Here is a 20204-nt window from a genome sequence, read left to right as displayed (position 1 = left end):
CATGTCTGTAGAGCCTTATGTAGAGAATAGTGCCTAGATTCTGCAGTGGGTGTATTTTCCATACTAACTTCCTTTGAAGGAACAGCTTTGTGCATGTGTTTTGTTTGTTTATTTGTTTGAGCAAAACCACTTGCTTTTAATGAAATTCAATAGGAAGCTTTGAAGGTGGAATAGCTGCAATGTGTGTTGGAACTTTGATGCCTGCAAAGGGTTGCTGGGTGGGGTGGGGGGTGATGATCAAGGCACCCTAGCAGTGCTTATTGGTGATTGTGTTGATCGGGAATTTTCTATGATGAGGTGGTGACTATAGTTTTGAGTCACTGAACATTATTCCAACAAATTTAATAAAACATGTTCTGGTATTTCAAGAAATAATGTCACTTCCATCCAACTCCCTGTGAACTACAGATAATCTGTCTTTTAAATGGACCTTGGTATGATGAATTTACTTTGGAAAGTCAAATCTCTCTGGTTTCTTCCATTTGATTTCATACTCGATACTGTGATAATGCTATATTTTTCCTTGGAGCTGCATTCCAGAATAGATTAATCAGGAAGCTAAACAAAATCACAGCTATGTTTATCAGTATCTTATAGAACTAGATTGCTGTGATGTGTTAGGGAAAATGTTAAAGAAGTCACATTGAATAAAGCTTTAAAAACACACAATATGGTAAAACCTCCCCCCCCCCTTTACACAAGTGGCTCCTCCTAAACCATGTGCATTTTGTAAACTAGTGACTTTCAACTTGTCTACCTTGAGGGAGCCCTTTCCATTTCCTTGGTACCATGACAGACACGCATGGTGTAGCCATAGTGCACCTTACAGAAGATTCTGCAGCATGTTCTAGAGTGCCCATAGGCTGCACATGTGAAAGGAAACTGCCCTAGAACACACCTAGGCCTGACATGAGCAGTTGGCAGAGTCCGGTATCTGCTGAAGTCCATGGACAGGTCAGGGGCTCATCAGAAAATGAGAGATTGCCCCAGTAATTTCCCTTTTCTTGTTGAGAAAAGTATTTGGTCTGTTAGGGAAGGGAGGTGGCAGGAGAAGCTCTAGCAGGGGTGGACCTACAGGTCTCTTTCTTAGGATACTCAAAACCTGAAGTTGGCCCTGCCATGCCCAAGAATTCCCTGTGGCTGCTCTGTGTCTGGACAGCCACCCCCACCCCCACCCCCAGAAGTAGTTCTGGTCAAGCTGTCTTTAAGGGAATATAGTATCCACATGATTACTTTCCTTACTGAGGAATCCTAGGGTTCTTGGAACACAGTTTGAAAATGCTAAAGTAAGGTAAAGAGATGAGCTATAAAATACCTAATACAGCTTTCTAGCAGCTGGGAAAGTTCGTGTCTCACTTATTTGTAACTTGCCTCTACCAAACTATAGAGTCCTCATTTAGGAAAGAACTTGAAGGCACTTAGTGGATTTCTTTTCTTTGTGTAGCAAACAATGTTTTTCCCCTCCCCACATTAGGGTGTGTGTGTGTGTCTTTCCAGAGGTATTGTTGTTTGCTTATGGAAGGGATATTACTGCTTTGGAATTGAAATCCACTGTTCTTCAGTGGATGTCCAGTGTCTTATGGGCAGACACAGATTCTTTGGTATGTGGATCAGAAAATGTCTTTTACATCCATTGAAGACAAGCACCCATAGGCGGTATTTTAACTATGTTGTTATTTTCTTGGATTCTTCTAAAAGCTGTTTGCTAAAACATCTTCTGCTGCTTCGATCAGTACTTGTAGCTTTTACTCTTCACCTCTTCCTCTGCAGTATGTGTGTGTGTGTGTCATCATAGTGACAAAGTTACATCACTTGGAAGTAATCAGTAGTTCAAATAAATAATGAATTGTTTATTACTGTGAACCATTACCAGGTTCATTATGTGACTAACAAGGAAGTGCTGTTACTAATGGCAAGTCCGGAAAGAATAATGGGATCCTGGGCAAAGTTGGCTGAGCTGGTGAATGACGCTTGACTGTTGTGATACGTGGGGTTAGGGTGAGGCAGTTTCTAGAAACACTGCCCTACTCATTGCCAGAACAAAGAGCTCTGGTGCTGCTTTGGGCAAGCTTACAATGGGATTAGAATTTAGAAAACCGCTTGTCTTGTAAATATTCATCATTTGTATTCTGACTGCAATTCACCGTTAGCTCCTTGGGCTAGGGGGTACTTTAAATATTCTCCTATGAGTATTTAATGTGATTTGAATACTGTTTTAATAGACTGATGCTGATGACATGTGTCTTTTCCCATTGAATCAGTACCTCCCACAGATGGGCATTTGGATGTTATCTTGGCTGCATGTGAGCTGCTCATAGAAAAATGGCTCTCTCACACCTAGGGTAATGTTAAAAGAACCTCTACATTAGCAAAGAATCCTACAGCTGTTAAGAACACAATCTTCCTAGATTAGTCTTACTTTACTAATTTGCCTGTGGCCCTGTGCCTGTCCCATGTAGCAATACAAACGGGTTTCAAGCAAAGAAATGCACTTTTCTGTTGAGGAAACCTATATAAAGAAAGCACTACTCTGAGTCTTAAGTATCTCATATTGAAAAAAGAGGAGGACCAGGATATGTGAGAGTTGCACAGACTTCCTATTTGCCATAATGGCCTCTAGTACCACCTGTGTATGCACAGGTAGTAAAGAACAAAAACAGGTCTGTTGACCCTGTGGTGATCCTCTATGGACAGACACTATGACTGTGGTGGACTGTGCCATATCCATACAAAAACAAATACGAACACTTGTAACCGACTGGTTTATTCATAGGGAGTAGAAACGTTCCATTTTGGTATGCCTAATAGTTAATTCTGGATGTGAGATTTACCTCATAATGGAGGACAAGACAGAGCAATCAAGGTGCACATGGGATGGAATCTTGGGTTGTGGTTTTGTTCTCTTTGAACATATTTGAATAATGCCTGGAGAAGGGGGATTTGCAGTAGCAACTAGGAACATATTTCTATAGCTGCAGAATGCAAGTTTAATAGTAATTTCCATTCTAGGCAAAAATAAAATCCTATAGGCTTGACACCGCATCACTGGTTAAACTGTATTGCAAAAAGTTTATGTATGCTTATATATGTTAAAATGAGTGTCATGTAGCAAATACTTTGGGAATTCTTGAGTAGTGGTAAGTACAAATCATTCTACTTCACTGATTCCAATTGCTGCTTTAAAGCTATGAAGCTACGTGCTTCTAATGTTATCCCTTTTTATATGCACCACCAATGTTACATACTCTCTCTGGCTTGCATTTTTGGCAGGGTAAAAAGGATGTGGCTCAAATATTCAACAACATTCTGAGGAGACAAATTGGTACAAGAACCCCCACAGTTGAATACATCTGCACTCAGCAAAATATACTGTTCATGCTGTTAAAAGGGTATGTATTCTATACTGTACAAGTAAAATTATTAACTGCTGAACTTCCAACATGAGACTGTTGGAAGTTCAGCATAGGCAGTTTCTCCTACATGTGAACAGTTGTGGCCCCTCTGCACTCATCATACATATTGCTTGCAATTGGCTGGCTGCCTCGGTGGCTGCCCCAAGGCTCGGGAACTCTTTTCCCAGGGAGGCGAGAGTGGCACCCTCCTTGATATGTTTTCGCAGGCATGCAAAAACTTTTTTGTTCCAGCAGGCCTTTGGGGATAACTAGTCTGGACCTGTGAAAATGTAACGTATGGATATTATTTTTGTTGTTATGGTTGTCTTTTAATGTTTTAATATTTTTACAGTTTTAATATTGATGATTTAATTATATTTTTAACTTTTGTACAGTTGTATTTATATTTCTATTAATATGTTTTAATTGCAGAAGTTTTAACGTTGTAAGGCCACCTTGAGTCCCAGTATTGGGGAAAAAGGCGGGATATTATTAATACATAATAATAATAATAATTGTAAATGTTAGTGTGAATTAGGCTGTTAACAGACAGTGGCAGCTGCTCCCATGATTGTAGATGATGGCTAGAAAAAATTGAGCTATGATTATGGGGATGACTGCTACTGTCCTTATGTAGAGGAGCCTTCCCCATTCTGATGCCCACCAAACGTTTCTTGACCACAACTCTCAGCAATCCTGACCATTGTCCATGATAGCTGATGGGAGTTGAAGTCCAAAACATCTGGAGAACCCCAGCTTGGGGAAGGATGATATATACCTCAAAGATATACAGAAAGCAATGGGTTGGTTTGGATATAATTCTCATAGTTTAGAATTACAAGAACGAGCATAGCCCCTCCCCAAGTTCATGTTCTCTCTGTTCCCCACCCCCATGAGGAGACATTTGGAAGCTTTCACTTCTGTTTTTGATTAACCACAGTGCACCAAATCATCCAAACTCGAACAAGCTGTGGTTAATTGTAGCTATGGTTATGGAAAAACCCCAACTTCAAACCATAGTTTGGAGCGGTCTTGCATCAACAAACCATAGTTCAGATTAGCCACAGTTTTAAGATTTGGGTAACATGCTAAATTGCAGTTCTAAAATGGAAGTAGAAGTTTCTAATCTCACAGCCATACCAGAGAAGGGGAGGGGAATGTGCGAGCCTGGGGAGGGGAGAAGAGGTTAAGCACATTCTTGCAGTGCTAAACCATGGCTTAGCATTATATTTAAATGCAGCCACTGTATTTCAAATATCATAACTCTGCTTCCACATCATACTTTAATGAAAGCCTTCTTAGGTTTCTCTTTGAAAAAATTAGTTAGTCACCCCTGTGGAAGAGTTATTCTACAATAAATATCTTCTGTGCACCTTTTGAGGTCGTCTCCCCTTTTGTTTCATCATTTGGTGCCTTCCTAAGTTGTCTTCGTGTATGGAACTGTTCCCATTAAAGTTTGCCCATGGGAGCTCTGTTCCGCAGTTGTTTGCATATAGGGTTATCTTGGTGTGTGAACTAGCCCATAGACATTGCCCATGTGTCTTTCATTTATTGAGCAGAACTTCAAACTGAGGTCATGCACCACAATTCACCCCATGGCTTTTGGCTTTTGATGTTCGATTGATAACCTCATAGCTATATGAACCGTTGACTCAAGCTTGCCCAAATAAAGGCCAAGTCATTGTGTGCGCTCCCTGCCAGATTGCTGCTTCCTCTCCTTATGTCCTCTGTATTGTCCGGTCAGAGCATCATGCTTGATTTTTGTTCAACATCCAATCCCAATGAAACAAATACAAAGCCTTTTACCAAATGTGTGTGTTGGTACCGTTTGGAACAGAGGGATATTGGCAATTGTTTTTCTCCATCTTAAAGGAAACAATCTCTTGTTTTTAAAAAAAAAAATCTGTTAAGGCACTTAAGTAATGTGAGAAGTCATAAAATACAAGTACTTGTCAACTTAAACACTTTTGGAAGCCTTTCTCACTGAAAACCAGTTTTTTTCTTTGACTATTTTCTGTTACGATTATGATCTGAGTTGCATTTGGCCAAACATAAGGAAAGATATCTCCTTTCTTTCACCATTCAGTGAAAGCAGTATAGCATACTTCTGTGCTGCTTTCTTGATCTATATTGCATCTTGTTCTAAGAAAGTCAGTATTCCTGAAGTAGGAGGCAAAATAATCTTACAATATCAGGCAGGACACAGTTTATGCCTTATTTCCTGACCAGTGTGACCTTATATCCCAAAACGTAGCAGCAAGATCAGCACAGTTAATGCAGTCTGAACACATGAAACTTACTTATTCAAATTCTTTACCTCACTCATCCCAGTGGATTAGTATAAAAACCCCAAAAGCATTAAAAATCTGACTAAATTTTAAAGTCACTTAACAGCACAGTCCTATTCATGTCAACTCAAGACAGCCCTAATGAGTTCAATGGGGCTTCTGGGTAGCTGTGTACAGGATTGCAGCCTCAAATAGCTAAGATGTAGTCTAATTGCATTAAGCTAGAGCCATTTAGGGCTCTGTCAGTCAAACTAGCACTTTGTGTCATGTTTAAGTATGCTAGGAAGCCTTCGCAGATACTGGTGCAACAGTGTAAATGCTCTAGGCTTTCCATCCCCATGAGGGTTTCTTGAAAACCCTCCCATCTTTTGGGAGGGCTTTTCAGATAGTGTGATCTGGAGCTGGACAAGCTTTAGATTGTTTAATGTATTAACTTCAGTATTTTTAACAGTACTGTATATGGCAGATCTTAATGGCCATGCAACCTGTGAAAGTGAAAAATAGAATTGGTGCATAATATTGAAGCTAAAAACTACAGCAAGTTGACTAGTGTAGTCGTAGATTTCTGAAAAGCACAGATCACTTTTGCTAGGTCGCTTGTCAATAGTGGAACACGTCAGTGCTACCCTAATGAAAATTTCTATATGTAGCCTGCCCATATGTGAGATACATCAGAAGCCAGTAGGGATGCCAGTCTGAACAAGTGTTCATAAACGAACTCTTGACAAGTGTGAGATACAGCAAGAACTGAAAATTCCTTGTTAATCTTCTCTTCTCCCCCCCCCCCCCCCACACACACACACACAAGTACAGAAGTGTTTTCTGGACAAGTATTTTAAGGATTATAGAAGTCATTCCTATAAACAATTTCACTGAAATTGTTGAATTTATTGTATAATAGTAATTGCTGAAATCTTTGAACAGGTAATTAAGAATATGTTATTAATAAGTTGATGTGATTGTATTTCTTACGTTTTAGATACTTATGTTGGTTTCTCATTTTGCAGGTATGAGTCTCCAGAAATTGCTCTGAACTGCGGAATCATGTTAAGAGAGTGCATCAGACATGAACCACTGGCAAAAATAATTTTGTGGTCAGAGCAGTTTTATGACTTCTTCAGATACGTGGAAATGTCAACATTTGACATCGCATCAGATGCATTTGCCACTTTCAAAGTAATCTTGTCTTATTTGTTAACCACTACTTATTTATTTATTTATTTATTTAATATATATATATATATATATATATATATATATATAAATAAATAAAATATATTACACCTTATCCACTAAGTTTCAGGAAAATTCACAACAAAGAATAAAAATTGAAAAGTGCATAACAATAACCTAAGTTCTATAAAATAGCAGCCATACAACAGCATCATACCAATATCTACAGCTGTAAAAAAATGCCATTAGGCCCCTTAAAAAAAACCTGCTGGAACAGGTGCTCTTTGCATATTTTTTCCTGAAGGCAAACAAATGTAAGCTTGAAGTAAATTCTGTGGCTTCAGGAGTATCTGCAGAGAAGGCTGTGCTCTGCTTGATAACCAGTATTCGTAGCTTTTAGTGATGGGGTTCTGAAGCTGCTTGATTCAGTGTGGAACAATTGGTTAATATTCCCCTTTCTACTTCTGTTTGCTGCTACTGTTTTCCCTATCACAACCATACTGTGTCGTTTTCCTTGATTTGGGCAATTCCAGCCTATTGGGGATGATGCATAGTGGATGAGATGATGCAAAGATGCTACATAGGTTTGGTTCTGCTAATGTCACTGAAGGCAAATGAAGAAAATTTCAAATGAGGACAATGCTTCTTGAATACCTATTCAGGCTGTAGCAACTAAGGGAAATACTTTCCATCCCTCTCTACCAGTCAACACACAACAGCACTGGATGGAGCAAGAACCTTACAAAGCTGCCAAAAATGTTTGTGAAAAGTGGTCTCTCCGCCCCCCGCCCCCCCAGTCATCCCTAGTTTGGGAGTGGAAGGCTCAGGTTCAGACTTGGCATTTGGTCCATTGCTTTGGAATCTGCCTAACCAGGTGGAGTGGCGGTGTTATAAGGATAAACAGAGTTGATGTATTATGACCCACTCTGAGCCCTTTGGATAAGGCGGGAAAGAACTATAAATAATGAATTGATCCACATGGATCATATTTAGTATATATTCAGGAGTTTCTAATGATATTTGACCTACCTTGAGTTGCTTTATAAATTCCGCCACCTCAAAACTCTTAGTAAACTATTAAAATGTGTCATTTTCATAGAATATTGATCTCTAAAAAAGTAGATTAAAGCTCTTCAAAAAGACACAACGTAAGTTTTTTTTTTTAGTTGAATATAAATATTTGAGCATCAAATACCTAACTTCCCCCTGCCCCCTTGTCCCAGGGTGAAAATGTTGTTTGCTGAGGCTAGGAAAACTAGAGAAGCATATGAAGAGGAAGGGTTGTAACAGCCAGTGGGAAAAGAATATTGTGAACAACTATATTTCAGTGCACCTGAAATCATGAGATAGGAAGGAGAATACCTTTTTTAAATAATAGCGCAATCTCTTGTTTTCAGGATTTACTTACAAGGCACAAGTTGCTGAGTGCAGAGTTCTTGGAACAGCATTATGATAGGGTATGTATTATTTCTTCATAATAACTCCTAATAAATATCACAGTTATTACTTGTAAGAATATTAATAAAACCTTTCCTTATCCAACTGCCTGTTAAATATTTTTATTGACATGGCATCTTTTATTCATTGCACCAATCCATGTTTAACTCAGAACTTGACTTTTCAGTGTCTGGAAGCAAGTTGTTGCAGTTGTACAATCCTAAAAGTGCTGAGAATGAAATTGTGTACTCAGTCAAAGGGAGCACTTCTTCATTTTGTGTTTCCATTGCTGGTATGTCAGACTAATCACAAGGGCATGAATGACAATTTTGCTCCATCTACTGGCCACATCGTATAATAAAAGCATAAAGCTGCTTGCATTCTCTGACCTCTGATTGTCTAAAGCATTACCTGAAAACTTGCAACCCATTGTATAACGTTTAGGAATCCCTACTGTGTCGTACAGAAACTCTCACAACATTTAAAAAAGCAACGCTTTGAAATGTTTTGATCCTTGTTCTTATTTTTGTGCATTTATATTTGTGCTTCCAGTACGATGAAAGCACATGGGATCAGAGTACTTCTGTTGACTGGAAAGGTCCTAATTTTTCTTCCCTTTCTCCATTCAGTTCTTCAGTGAATATGAGAAGTTGCTCCACTCAGAAAACTATGTGACAAAACGACAGTCACTTAAGGTAAAAATATATTATGACTTGTGTAAGCCTAATATTAGCATAATTTCTGAAAAGTTTGTTTTTCAATGAGTAGTAGTAGGACTGAGCTAGCTATTCTGTTTTAGTCTACTAATCTGTTAACAAAAATGTAAAGAGGAAACCAGTATGTTAACCCTATTTAACTGTTAGAAAAAGCACTATAACAGCAGCCTTCCACAGATTTCTACCAGTATGGCTATTGTGTAATCCATGTGATAAACTTTTTATGTGTTGTATCAATACAGGAATCCATTAAAGAGGTGTGTATATATATGTATTTGTATATAATGCAGACACATATCCCTCTCCCCCATTTTTACTGTAAACTCAGTCCACCTTGACGGGTTAGCTATATAAGCAAACTGTATAAACCAACACTGCACACACTCAGTTCAGGCGGTGGAAGGCTCTACACACACAAACTGACCAGAAACCAGGTCTGTGCCCCCCACCCCCACAAGCCCATACTGTGCCCAGCAATTCTGTGGCAGACTGGAGCAGCATGCTGAGGCCCCTGTGTCATTCAGGTAGCCGGAACATGCTTCCTCCTAGTGCTGTAAGTACAGGGCGTTGTGTTCCACCCCTTCTGCTGCAGTGCCCCCTCTGGTCTAATCTGGAGAGGGGTTTGCTTGCACATAATGCTCGTGTGCTACCTGGTCCATAAGGCCTGGATCTCACCCAGATTCTTCCTGAAAATTGTCCAAATGCAGCAGTCTGCCTCAGCTATGCTAATTTAGATAGCACAAGGGTTATAATAGTAAAAAATCATAACACCACAACTTCCAGGCCTTGCAAAAAAAGTCATTTTGGACAACGTACAAAGTTTTGAATGCAATCCTTGCCTCTGTTAACTGTTGCTGATTATGTTTTGTGCTCTATAGCCATTACCGGGGGGGAAAAAACCTCTCTACTTTCTTTCTTGTTTCTGTAGCTGCTTGGTGAATTGCTATTGGATAGGCATAACTTCACAATTATGACAAAGTACATCAGTAAACCTGAAAATCTCAAACTAATGATGAACCTTTTACGAGACAAGAGTCGCAACATTCAGTTTGAGGCCTTTCATGTCTTTAAGGTAAACCTTGCTTTTAAATAGTATTCATAATGGTATTCAAGGCTTCCTTTAAGTGTAACGCGAGGATGCCCAGTCTTAAAGTAAGCTAATGCTACATTAGGGTGGTACTGAGTGAGAAGGTTGGATAACTGGAAAGGGCGTTGCTGTTGTACAAAGGAAGCTTTGTTTCAAAGTCAAATTACTTTTTACCATTCAGGTCTGTCTTTAATGAGAGTTGCATTTCATTTTTCCTAAAACATTCACTTCATCTGTTCATAAAGTAACCTGGACCACTTAATGGTTCTTGTTTGTTTTTTCATATGACAGACCCAGATTTCTGCATGAAGTATTTAATTGATTGCAGTAATGAATTTGAATGCATATTATTTAATAAAACACAAACTCTTTCTAAAAGTTCTAAGCAGGTTTGCTTAGTACTACAGTGGTTCTGAATATGGATATGCAAACAAACAAAACCATTTTGGAAACTGTATCTAGATCTTTGACAAACATTTCTTTGGTTAGTATGTTAAATTATTAAATTACAGGAAGAAAGTATGCATTAATAATTAAGTGCGTCTTGGCCCCATGCACTATGAAGACACATGTTAGTTTTTATGCATATATTTCCTGTGGTAATATATATTGATATTTTAGCACCTTGTAGGCTTGGATCCTTGTAATCGTACATCAAGTAAAAAACTGTATTCCACTGTTGATATTTTCTGATACATTTCTTGTACTGATCTTTCGTTCCAGGTGTTCGTAGCCAACCCTAACAAGACACAGCCTATATTAGATATTCTCCTAAAGAACCAGACCAAACTTATTGAGTTCCTCAGCAAGTTTCAGAATGACAGGACCGAGGATGAACAATTTAATGATGAGAAGACCTATTTAGTTAAACAGATCAGGGATTTGAAAAGACCAGCACAGCAAGAAGCTTAATCTCCTATAAACCCCTAAAATATTAAATCCAAATTCAGCATTTGCTGTTAGATATTCAGCATCAGGCACTCTTATCAATTCATGAGGAACATTACTGCTAATCTGCTGTTCAGTGAACAGTGTTTGTTTTTCTCTTTTTTTTTAGTCCGAGTTGACAAACCTAGCTGCTGCTTTCTTGCACAATGTGGACTTTCTTGGTATTTGTGTCTGAATTCAAGCACACCGCTTGTTTTTAGAAGTCCGGGGGGGAGGGGGGGATTATTGGTTCATGAAAGCAAACATATAGAAGATAGTTTGGGATAGGAGAGAAGGTATTAGAGTAGTTTAAGTGACGGGGTGCATGCTTGCAAATCTGATTCAATCCGTATGTTTGCACTTAACCTTGTATGAGATGCGAGCACAATGTGATCTGTGCATACTTGGCACCATAGTATAAGATTGTATGCCTTGATTTTTAAAAAAAACATGTGCAGTGCTTTATTTGTAATCAAAGGGGAAATGTATCTAAGATGTGAGCTTACTGGGATGAACAGTTGTCTTGCAAATAAAACAGATACTGAAACAAACATAGCAACTTCTAAAGGAGTGAAATCTCAGCGTTCATAAGGAAAATGTATATATGCCTTTCACTGCTTTATAGTTTGTTTTTGAGAGTGATTTTCTGAGAATTGAGTTGTAGACTTGGAAATACATTATAAGGGTTTTTGTTAATTTTACTTCGAAGGCGTTTCAGACAGTAGAGCTTAGCAGTGACACTTTGCATTTCATTTCAACAATGCTTGTTGGTTTCTTTTGTATATAACTCGTAGGCTGCTCATTTCTTTAAAAAAAATGATTTAATTTGTACAGCAGAGGAATGTTAATGTATTAGTCTGTAACTTTTACCTGATACTGAGTTTTGCAAAATGAAAGCTCATGTGTAATGAATACTTTGGATCACATGAAAATGCTGATTTCACATTTCTTAAATACTGCAGCATTAAAAGGAAGAGAACCCATTTTTCCTGTATTGGCTGGTCTAATGGGGTGCCATCAGTTAGTATAGACTAAAATATAGCACTGGAATCGACTAACCTGTATTCTTCAATGTTGGCCTTATCCATTTATATTAGTGCGTTGTTCAGCCATTTGCAAATTACAAAGATTATACTAAATTAATACCAAATCGTTTTTCTTGTGGGTATATAGAGAACCTCTCTTCCTTTCATATAGTTAATACTCAGTATAGTAGCTGTGATGGTAAATAACTTATAATTCCCCCCTTCTTCAAAAACCATAATTTCGTAACTGTCTTAGTGTCAATATTTTGTTCCTTAATGCTGCAAACTATCAGTATTTATTTTTTTAAAAGACTGATTTTGCACCACTTTTTTGTTACTGTGATCATAACAAAAAGAATTGCTAAATATATCTAAACAATGTTATCAAAATGGTATCCATCTTAACAGTAGTACTAAAACCACAACCAGCCAACTTTATGGATTAGGAGTATGAAAGTTTAAATTCTGCATGATTGAACCTGATTGAGAATGCTATACAATTATTTATTGCTTTTCAGCTTCTTTCTGATTAAATTATTTCACAAATGATTAAACTAATATCCTGATTGACATTTTAGCTAATTTTTAAAGCCTTCATGAAGGAAGTAGGAAGACAGCTCCTGCAAATAGGATTAGTAATGTTGGACATCTCAACATTGTCATGCTTCCTTTAGAGGTCATAACCTGTACTTTACAAAGTGTTTCATAATGTCTACTGAAAGAAGAAAAAGTAATCATAAGCCTCTATTAAATCATTTATGTAGACAGGCAAAACTGGCCACGAGATGATATTATATTTCAGTACTCTGTCCTTTTTTATATTTTGGTTTATTGTAGTTAAGAGGAGGAAAATATTACTTGGCAAGTTATTCTCCATTATGCATAAGGCTTCCACTTTAGGGGGGAAATGTAGAAATGCTAAAAGTTATGTATGTGTATATACAAAGAAGTTAAAAGATGGATTTGGATATAGGTTTTGCTTCTCTACTATTTGGCATGGGAGAAAGTGGCTCTAACCTTTTTAAGACATTAATCCTTGGAGTGTTGGCATTCAAAAAGTTGTATTTAAGACCATTTGATGTGCTCTTCATATTAAAAACTATTGTACTGGAAGTGGTTTCTTATCTGCGTGAAGGCTTAAAGATATTACTAAAAGTTATTTAATGTGAGGTCTTCTTGTTTGTTTTTAAAAGATGTATACAATTGTAATTCTACTTCCACAAAAGCATTACATTCCTTCAGATGAATGCATTTCTTATTAGAAGATTTGGCTGGCCCCATAACTTAAATTGAAATAAAATTTTGAAGAAACACAATTGAGTGTTCTATAAATATGTATTGACAAAAAGGTTCACCTGAATCTAAGTATTTCTCTTAAGAGGTATACGTTCTGTACTTCTTGTGAACCATAAACAAACATTGGCACTACGTATAAAATCTTAATGCCAAAAAAAAAAAAAAACTTAACACAAGGCAAACTTTCCAGTCTTTGTGTTTTGTGTTTATTACTGTCTTAGGCTGAACGTTGATTCTGTTAATAAAAACGGTTCAGTATGCTCAGAAATGGAAAAGCCTAACACCTTAGGATAGATCTAAATTGCAAACTTGCGTTGCCTTTATGCCTATTTTTTCCTACAGAATATCCTGGCATTACATTTGGGTGAGGATGCTGAGAATTGTAAGGCATCAGAGCCCCACTTGCACCTCCCTGGAAAGAGTAACTGTAGATGAGCCAGAGAGCATTATAAATCCTCTGTTACATCCCATGCTGCCTTAAGTTAAATCAGTGACTGCATCTGATCTAGGGCACCTTCATGCACACTTTTTTTGGTTTGGTTTTCTCCATGGGTACTCCCTAGTAATCAAGAGGTGTACATACTATAAACATCTTCGTGCAGCCTTTTTAAATACAAATTTTACAACACTAATAAAAAGCAGTGTTTTGCCAAAGTTCAATTTTTTGCTGGCATCTTATATAAAAGTGTGCTAAATTTAGCTATGGCGTTTTTCTTCCTGTTACACATTTACATTGTGCCTTTTCAAGCCTTATTCACATGTTAGAATATAAAAGTTCCATACATCTTTACATAGCATCATATTTGTAGAATTAAGACGCATCATTTTTGCAAGGTTCCTGACATTGTCTTGTATCATCTTTTGTCACTGTTTCCAGCAGAATCAAAAGAAAATGCATCATAAACTACAGACTGCCAGAATAGTTGGGTATTGTTTGCACTTAACTACAAATCCAGATATATCAGGCGTTCTGTACAAAAATACAAATTACATTTAAAACTTTTTAGCTGTAAGCCAAGTTGGGCTCCTCCAGGAGGGAATGTTGAAATTGCTTGAAATGTGCTTAAAATTGGCATACCCACCCAGAGATACCTCATTATTGAATGGATTAAAATAATAAATGTATTAAAGAATATAGGAAGAAGTTACAAAATATTACCCTCTGTGGTACACCCTAGGGCCCATTGCTGGGTAAGCCAAATTAAATGGATATTAGGTTGCCCCACCTGTAGCACTGGGACTAAACCTTTCTTAAAATACTTTAGTGTATCATCAGTTACCATCACCTACTGGATTTACTTTAGCATCCTACTGCTCTGTTACGGGAGGAAGAGATTTCATGTGCACTACTGAATCATCACTCCTCCAATTGCAGTCTGTGCCCATCCAGCTCCCCTAGGGTCAGTACCTTGGCTGACGAGACCATGGCAATACCATGGAGTGAGATACAAGGGTTCAGTATCTAGATGAGAGCATACCAGATTACGGTAAAGCAGGGATTCAAGAAGTGGCCTGCACGCAGCCCCACCCCCCAGCAAAAAGGAGCATTCTAGAAGTGGGCTCTGTGGCCACAGAGGAGGGGCTGCAGCTCTGGTACAGCACATACTTAGAATGCACAAGGTCCCAGGTTCAATCCTTGGCTTCTCCAGGTAGGGTTAGGAAAGAATCCTGCCTGAAACCCTGAAAAGTCACTGCCAGTCAGTGTCAACAGTACTGAGCTAAATGGACCAATAGTCTGATTCGGACCAATAAGGCAGCTTCTCATGTTCCTAAGCCTCATTCCTAGAGCATCTTATGAAGCACTACTCAAAGGCTGCTGCCTGCATCCTAGGACGCTGTAGGAACAGGGCTTCTACGGCAGGACCTATAGTGCCTGTTTCAAGAGCTTGTTCCTTTCCCCCCTCCCCCCATTTTCCCCCTCAAAGTTCCAGGGAACATAGTGTGGGATGTCAGGATCCTTCAGCAAGAGAGTGAAGTAGATGAGGGAGAAGGGCTAGGAGTCAGGATTCCTGGATGGCTGGTTTGGTTTGAGAACAGGTTTAGTGGTGGAAGAACTGGTTTTATCTGGTCAAAGCAGGTGCTGGGTTTCTGAAAAACTCCTGGGCGGGGGTTGCATGCATATGCATGTGTGACCCTTGTCACCCCAGCAGATACCTGATGAGTCCCCAGGCTGAAAAGGGTGTGCTCCCCTTGTAAATAATGTAGTTCATTAATTGGAACACACAACACTGCAGAAACAAAATATTCCTATTAATAAACAAATTCAGGGGTGCATGCCCATTATTATGTAGTCAAAGCAAGGTACAGTGAGGATGGAAGGCATGGAAGAAGTGAGGGATTTGCATAGAGTACAAAACATCTTTAAACCCACCTATGGGGACAACACCTCTCCAGAACAGCCAAATGAGGAGGGCTGAACATGCTCACTAGCCATGCAATGTTGACACTTTAAAAAGAGAAATGGAAAACCTGAAGCAGGGGGGCGGGTACTGAGTTTCCCGGAGAAGGATGTAATTGACTGGTACCCTGAACAGGGGCATTCCACACACCCAGATTTTGTTTCAGGTCCCATTTGTTTCTAACATTTTAAACTTCCAAACTTATCCTAGCAGGTTGTACAGGCAGGTCATTTCTTTATTGCTGAAGATCTGTTCTAAGAAGTAATAATGGAGTCAGAAATCAAAGTTCTTGCACTATCCTCCTGCAAGATAAATGGACATCAGAGAGTGTAGCTAGCCAATGACCTGAAGACAACTGCCACAAGACGTAGCACATTTACTGATCTGTGGCTGTCGAACTGATGGAGCAGCTTGATCTGCTTCAGGATAATGGGCAGGGGGTGAAACATGACTAACCCTGATGACAACATGTACTGTTGCTCCCTCAAGGTGATTGGCGTCTGGGTGTAACAAAAGATCAAAACAGCCTTTAACATTTCGTATATTTACTATTTAATCCGCTGCATCCCAACTTCTCATCATGCCCCTTTTGAGCGAAAAAAATACCATTGTGTTCTGTTAATATCCCTGCCAAATACCACCCCAAAATGTTGGCCTTGAAGAATTGAGTTTAAAGACACTGGCTGTCTTGAAGCCCAGACTCCCGAAGTCACAATGCAGATGTCATTATATGAGCAGTGACATCTTGATCCTTTAAGAGCAGCAGCAGTCTTAAGAGGAAGCAGCCACTACTGATGTCTGTAGGCCAGCTGAGCATGAAGGAAAGGAGGGGTGTTTTATAGTAAGAAACATACAGATGCAGAGTCAAAAGTGACCTCAAAGGCCATCTAGTCCACCCCCTACTGATGCAAGAAATCCACTTGCCCACTTGTTCAAATGGAACCTGAAATCCTCAGACTGCTTTCTTGGAAAACATACCGACTCATCAAGTGTGCTTATTTACTTACTCTTTATCCTGCACTTCCTCCAAGGAGCTCAGGGCAGTGTATGTGGTCCTCTCCCCCCCACCCCCATTTTATCTTCATAATAGCCCTGTGAGGTAAGTTAAGCTGAGGTTTTTTTAACCTCCCCTGCCTAAGGAGGTTATGCCTGTGTCTCCTTGTTGACCTGCTGCTGCAGTGTTAAGACATTCCTGTAAAAGGCTTTTGGCCTTCAGAGGCTGGTCTCAACTGCCTGGCCTTCCCATGACTAGTCTGTAACCCTTCTGTGTGGCTTGTATTTCTACTGCTACGTTGATTTACACACCCACCCCACCCCACTGCCAATATATTGGGTTTTATTATATTTTATGATACTTGAGGTTCTCTTCCTTCAACTTTCCCTATAGGGAAAGGCAGGATTTCAGTACTAAAATGAATAAATAACTTCCCCAGGATCACCTCAGTGAGCCTTGTGGCCAAGTCAGGATTTGAACCTGAATTTCTGTCGTCCTAGTAGTCTGATACTAACCATTAAACCATACCGACACTCAAGGACGTGCCCGCTTTCATCCTGGCTGTAATCACTGCTCTCTGCTTCCAGTTGACCTAGTAGACTCTAGCCAGGTTTGGGCGTTCCCCAGCATGTGGGAATGGGGTTGTGCTTGTTGGCCCTGCAGCTCTAACCATGGCATTCCTGATGGCTCGGCCCCACAGCCGTCCATGTGGTAGTGATGAGCTTTTGCAGCAAAGAGGTGGCTATATCAGTGTGGGCTCCCTGTACATTTTAGAAGCCCGCATGAGTAAAGCAACCTCCCCAGTGCAGAAGGTCAGCCCCAGCGCATGGATGACTGCCAGGTCAGAGTCAGCTATCACATCCCCTCACTCATTAGGGAATGCTAAAGCAGGGCTCTTATTGTGAAAGGCTCCAGAGAAGAGATTAGCTAGGCCCAAGTGCTTAGCGTACCACTTTCCCACACCAGTCGTTTTCATTTACATGCTCAACAGCAGTAGTGTAGTGGCAAATTCAGAAGTGCAGGGTCCCTTCGTGACAGTCACAGCCACGCCCCCTTTTAAGATGATCCAACCTTGTAAGATATACAGCCTTCAGCTGGGATCCAAAAACAGTGCAGCTGAGAGTAAGGCAGTGGCATTTCAATTGGATGTCTGAGGAAAAAAATGCAGGGGTGTTAACATCTTTTTCACCCACCTACCCACTCACTCAAGCACAAACATTTTAGGTTTTCAAGATATGATACTCTATGGAAGCTTCACCCTCTCAACTCAGCCCTCATGGACAGATCCCTTCTCATTTAAACAGGCCCCTTGCACGCTCCCTTAGCGCTCCAACATTACTCATTAGCCTTCCCTAAGCTCCTTCATTATATCTCCCCCCTCCCACTCCAACAGAAACATCCATACACACACACCTGGATTGAACTACACACACACACACACACACACACACACAGTGGCGTAGTGGTAAATTTGGAGATCAGGAGTTCATTGTGACAGTCTCCAAGGGCAGTCCAAAAATTTCAGGCAGCTGTGTCGATCCATATCAATTAACCAGTACTAGGAGTTTGCAGCTCCACCAGGAGCATGTCTTTGGGAAAGTGAATAGGTCTTAACTGCCGATTCCAGACCAAGGCATCCCAAATACTTTGCATTCCAACATGGAACAATATATTGTTGCTTGGAAAATTCTTTCCCTCTGCAGCTACAGTGAGGATAACAGCTAAGCACAGAGGGAACAGGGAATTCTGAGTGGGGTGGCAGATGACATCAGAGTCCTTGCTAATGAAAAAGTGTCAGGGCTGCGTCCCCGCGAGCCCCGCCTCCACTACACCACTGCTCAATGGACCTTGCCAGCCTTGGCAACACACATCCTTGAGTGATTCAGACTGTGCAGAATTGCTGCTTGGTCCTCCCATTAATTTGTGTTCAGCTCCTGAAGAGCTGAATGTGTTTCTTCCCATATGCCCTGCCCTAATTTTCAAATGGTTCCTTCTCTGCTGACTTCTCTGAGAAGAAATAGCTTGAAAAGAGGCAGTAAGGTAATACTCAGGTGGTGTTAAAAGAACCAGGGGCCCTGAGTTTATTATGCTTTGGGCTGAGTTTCTTCCACAGTATGTCTCAAAACGCAATGTTCTGTTTGACCTTCTAGATGGGAGCAGTTAAAGCCAAGTCAACTCTATTTATATCTATATCCCTTTTCTACACTCACTGCACTCAAAGTGGGTTCACCAAATAAACAATGACACCACTGTAACTGAATTCATTGCACACAAATGAATGTCACCACTTTCCATAGACTTTTGCTGTTGCTTCATTTCCCCAACCCAGTAGGCTTGATCATGGCTTAATGTGAAAAAGACTGGATGTGTCTGATGTGCAACCAAGTGAGGACTGAATTCAGAACCTGACAAATATAGTTGACCTACTCACCTGAACTCTTTTAATTGTATCCCAAAATTGAAAGTAAACCTTCAGTGGTCATACTTCTCAAGACGTCTATCCCCTGATAATTAAGGGTGCTTCCAGACAGAGGGGTCCTGGTGGTAACAATTGGAAGGCATTGTGCAGCTATTCCATCTTTTCTTCCTTAACTGATTTTCTGCAATAAGAAAAAATATGGAAGAAGTGGTGGGAAAACATGGGAGGGTTACAAGTGGAAGACAACATCCTCTGCATTCTCTCTCCCCCAGAGCAAAATGGAAGGGGAAATTATGCAAAATTCCTAGCAGTGGAGATTGACTCCTGCGCACTTGTGCAGGACCATTTGTTTTTTTTTTAAATGGGAATGTATTCAGGACACTCTCTGGTGTCCTTCCTTCAAGATTTCTATCAGAGGGCACTCAGAAAGGTTGAGGGAGAATGGCATTGGCACTAGTGAGATCGTGATGAGCAGCAGGGGGTTTTGCCACACTTGCCAGCTGGCTCTGTAGCTGTTCCTGACAACCCACAATAAAATTGCCCTGTCAGATTTGGACATCACAAAATGCCACCCTGAGAACAAGCCACACAAAACAACCCTACTACAAGCCAAGGGTCCTCAGGGTGGCTTGTCTGCGAAAAGCAACTCATGATGGAAAAACCACTCTGGGTTTGGATATCATGCTAAGCTACCCTGCAACCACCCATAATATAACAACCCCACTGTGATTTAGCGTGACATGTGAACCAGGTCACTGGCTCTCAGTTCAAGCATACTTTAACACTGGCAATGGGATAGCATCCGCTACTGCACCTCAGGCAGCAAGCTAGTTTAGGGAGTACAAGACAGGCTATGCAGCACACACAGCTCTGTCTTCCAACACTTTGCCGCCGCCGCTGCTTGCCTGCCTCCCCCCGCCACCCCAGCATCTGTTGCCTGAGACAGCCCTTTCAGTCTTCCTTATTATGAGGCTGCCTCTGGGCAGCAGAAAGGTAGGATCACCTACAGGGTCACACTGAAAGATTGCATGGTGGGAGAGTGGCCTAGTGC

At 40.2% G+C, this 20204-nt stretch overlaps 1 protein-coding gene across 2 annotated transcripts in view; it reads left to right on the top strand.

The window, feature by feature from the left end:
* Positions 1-13158, top strand: part of CAB39 (calcium binding protein 39) — a 65462-nt gene extending 52304 nt beyond the window's left edge. For both annotated transcript variants that reach the window (XM_084847050.1, XM_084847051.1), the window contains 6 exons: positions 3271-3389; positions 6688-6856; positions 8251-8310; positions 8920-8985; positions 9935-10078; positions 10817-13158. In XM_084847050.1, coding sequence (XP_084703176.1) covers positions 3271-3389; positions 6688-6856; positions 8251-8310; positions 8920-8985; positions 9935-10078; positions 10817-11005 — 747 coding nt within the window. In that variant the 3' untranslated portion in view covers positions 11006-13158. The remainder of the gene's footprint in view (positions 1-3270; positions 3390-6687; positions 6857-8250; positions 8311-8919; positions 8986-9934; positions 10079-10816) is intronic.
* The last annotated feature ends 7046 nt before the right edge of the window (positions 13159-20204 follow it).

Source organism: Heloderma suspectum, chromosome 3, assembly GCF_057233095.1.
Source record: "Heloderma suspectum isolate Gila_16-S chromosome 3, 16-S_ref, whole genome shotgun sequence".
NCBI classification, from domain to species: domain Eukaryota; kingdom Metazoa; phylum Chordata; class Lepidosauria; order Squamata; family Helodermatidae; genus Heloderma; species Heloderma suspectum.
This window is presented reverse-complemented; position numbering and strand designations above follow the sequence as displayed.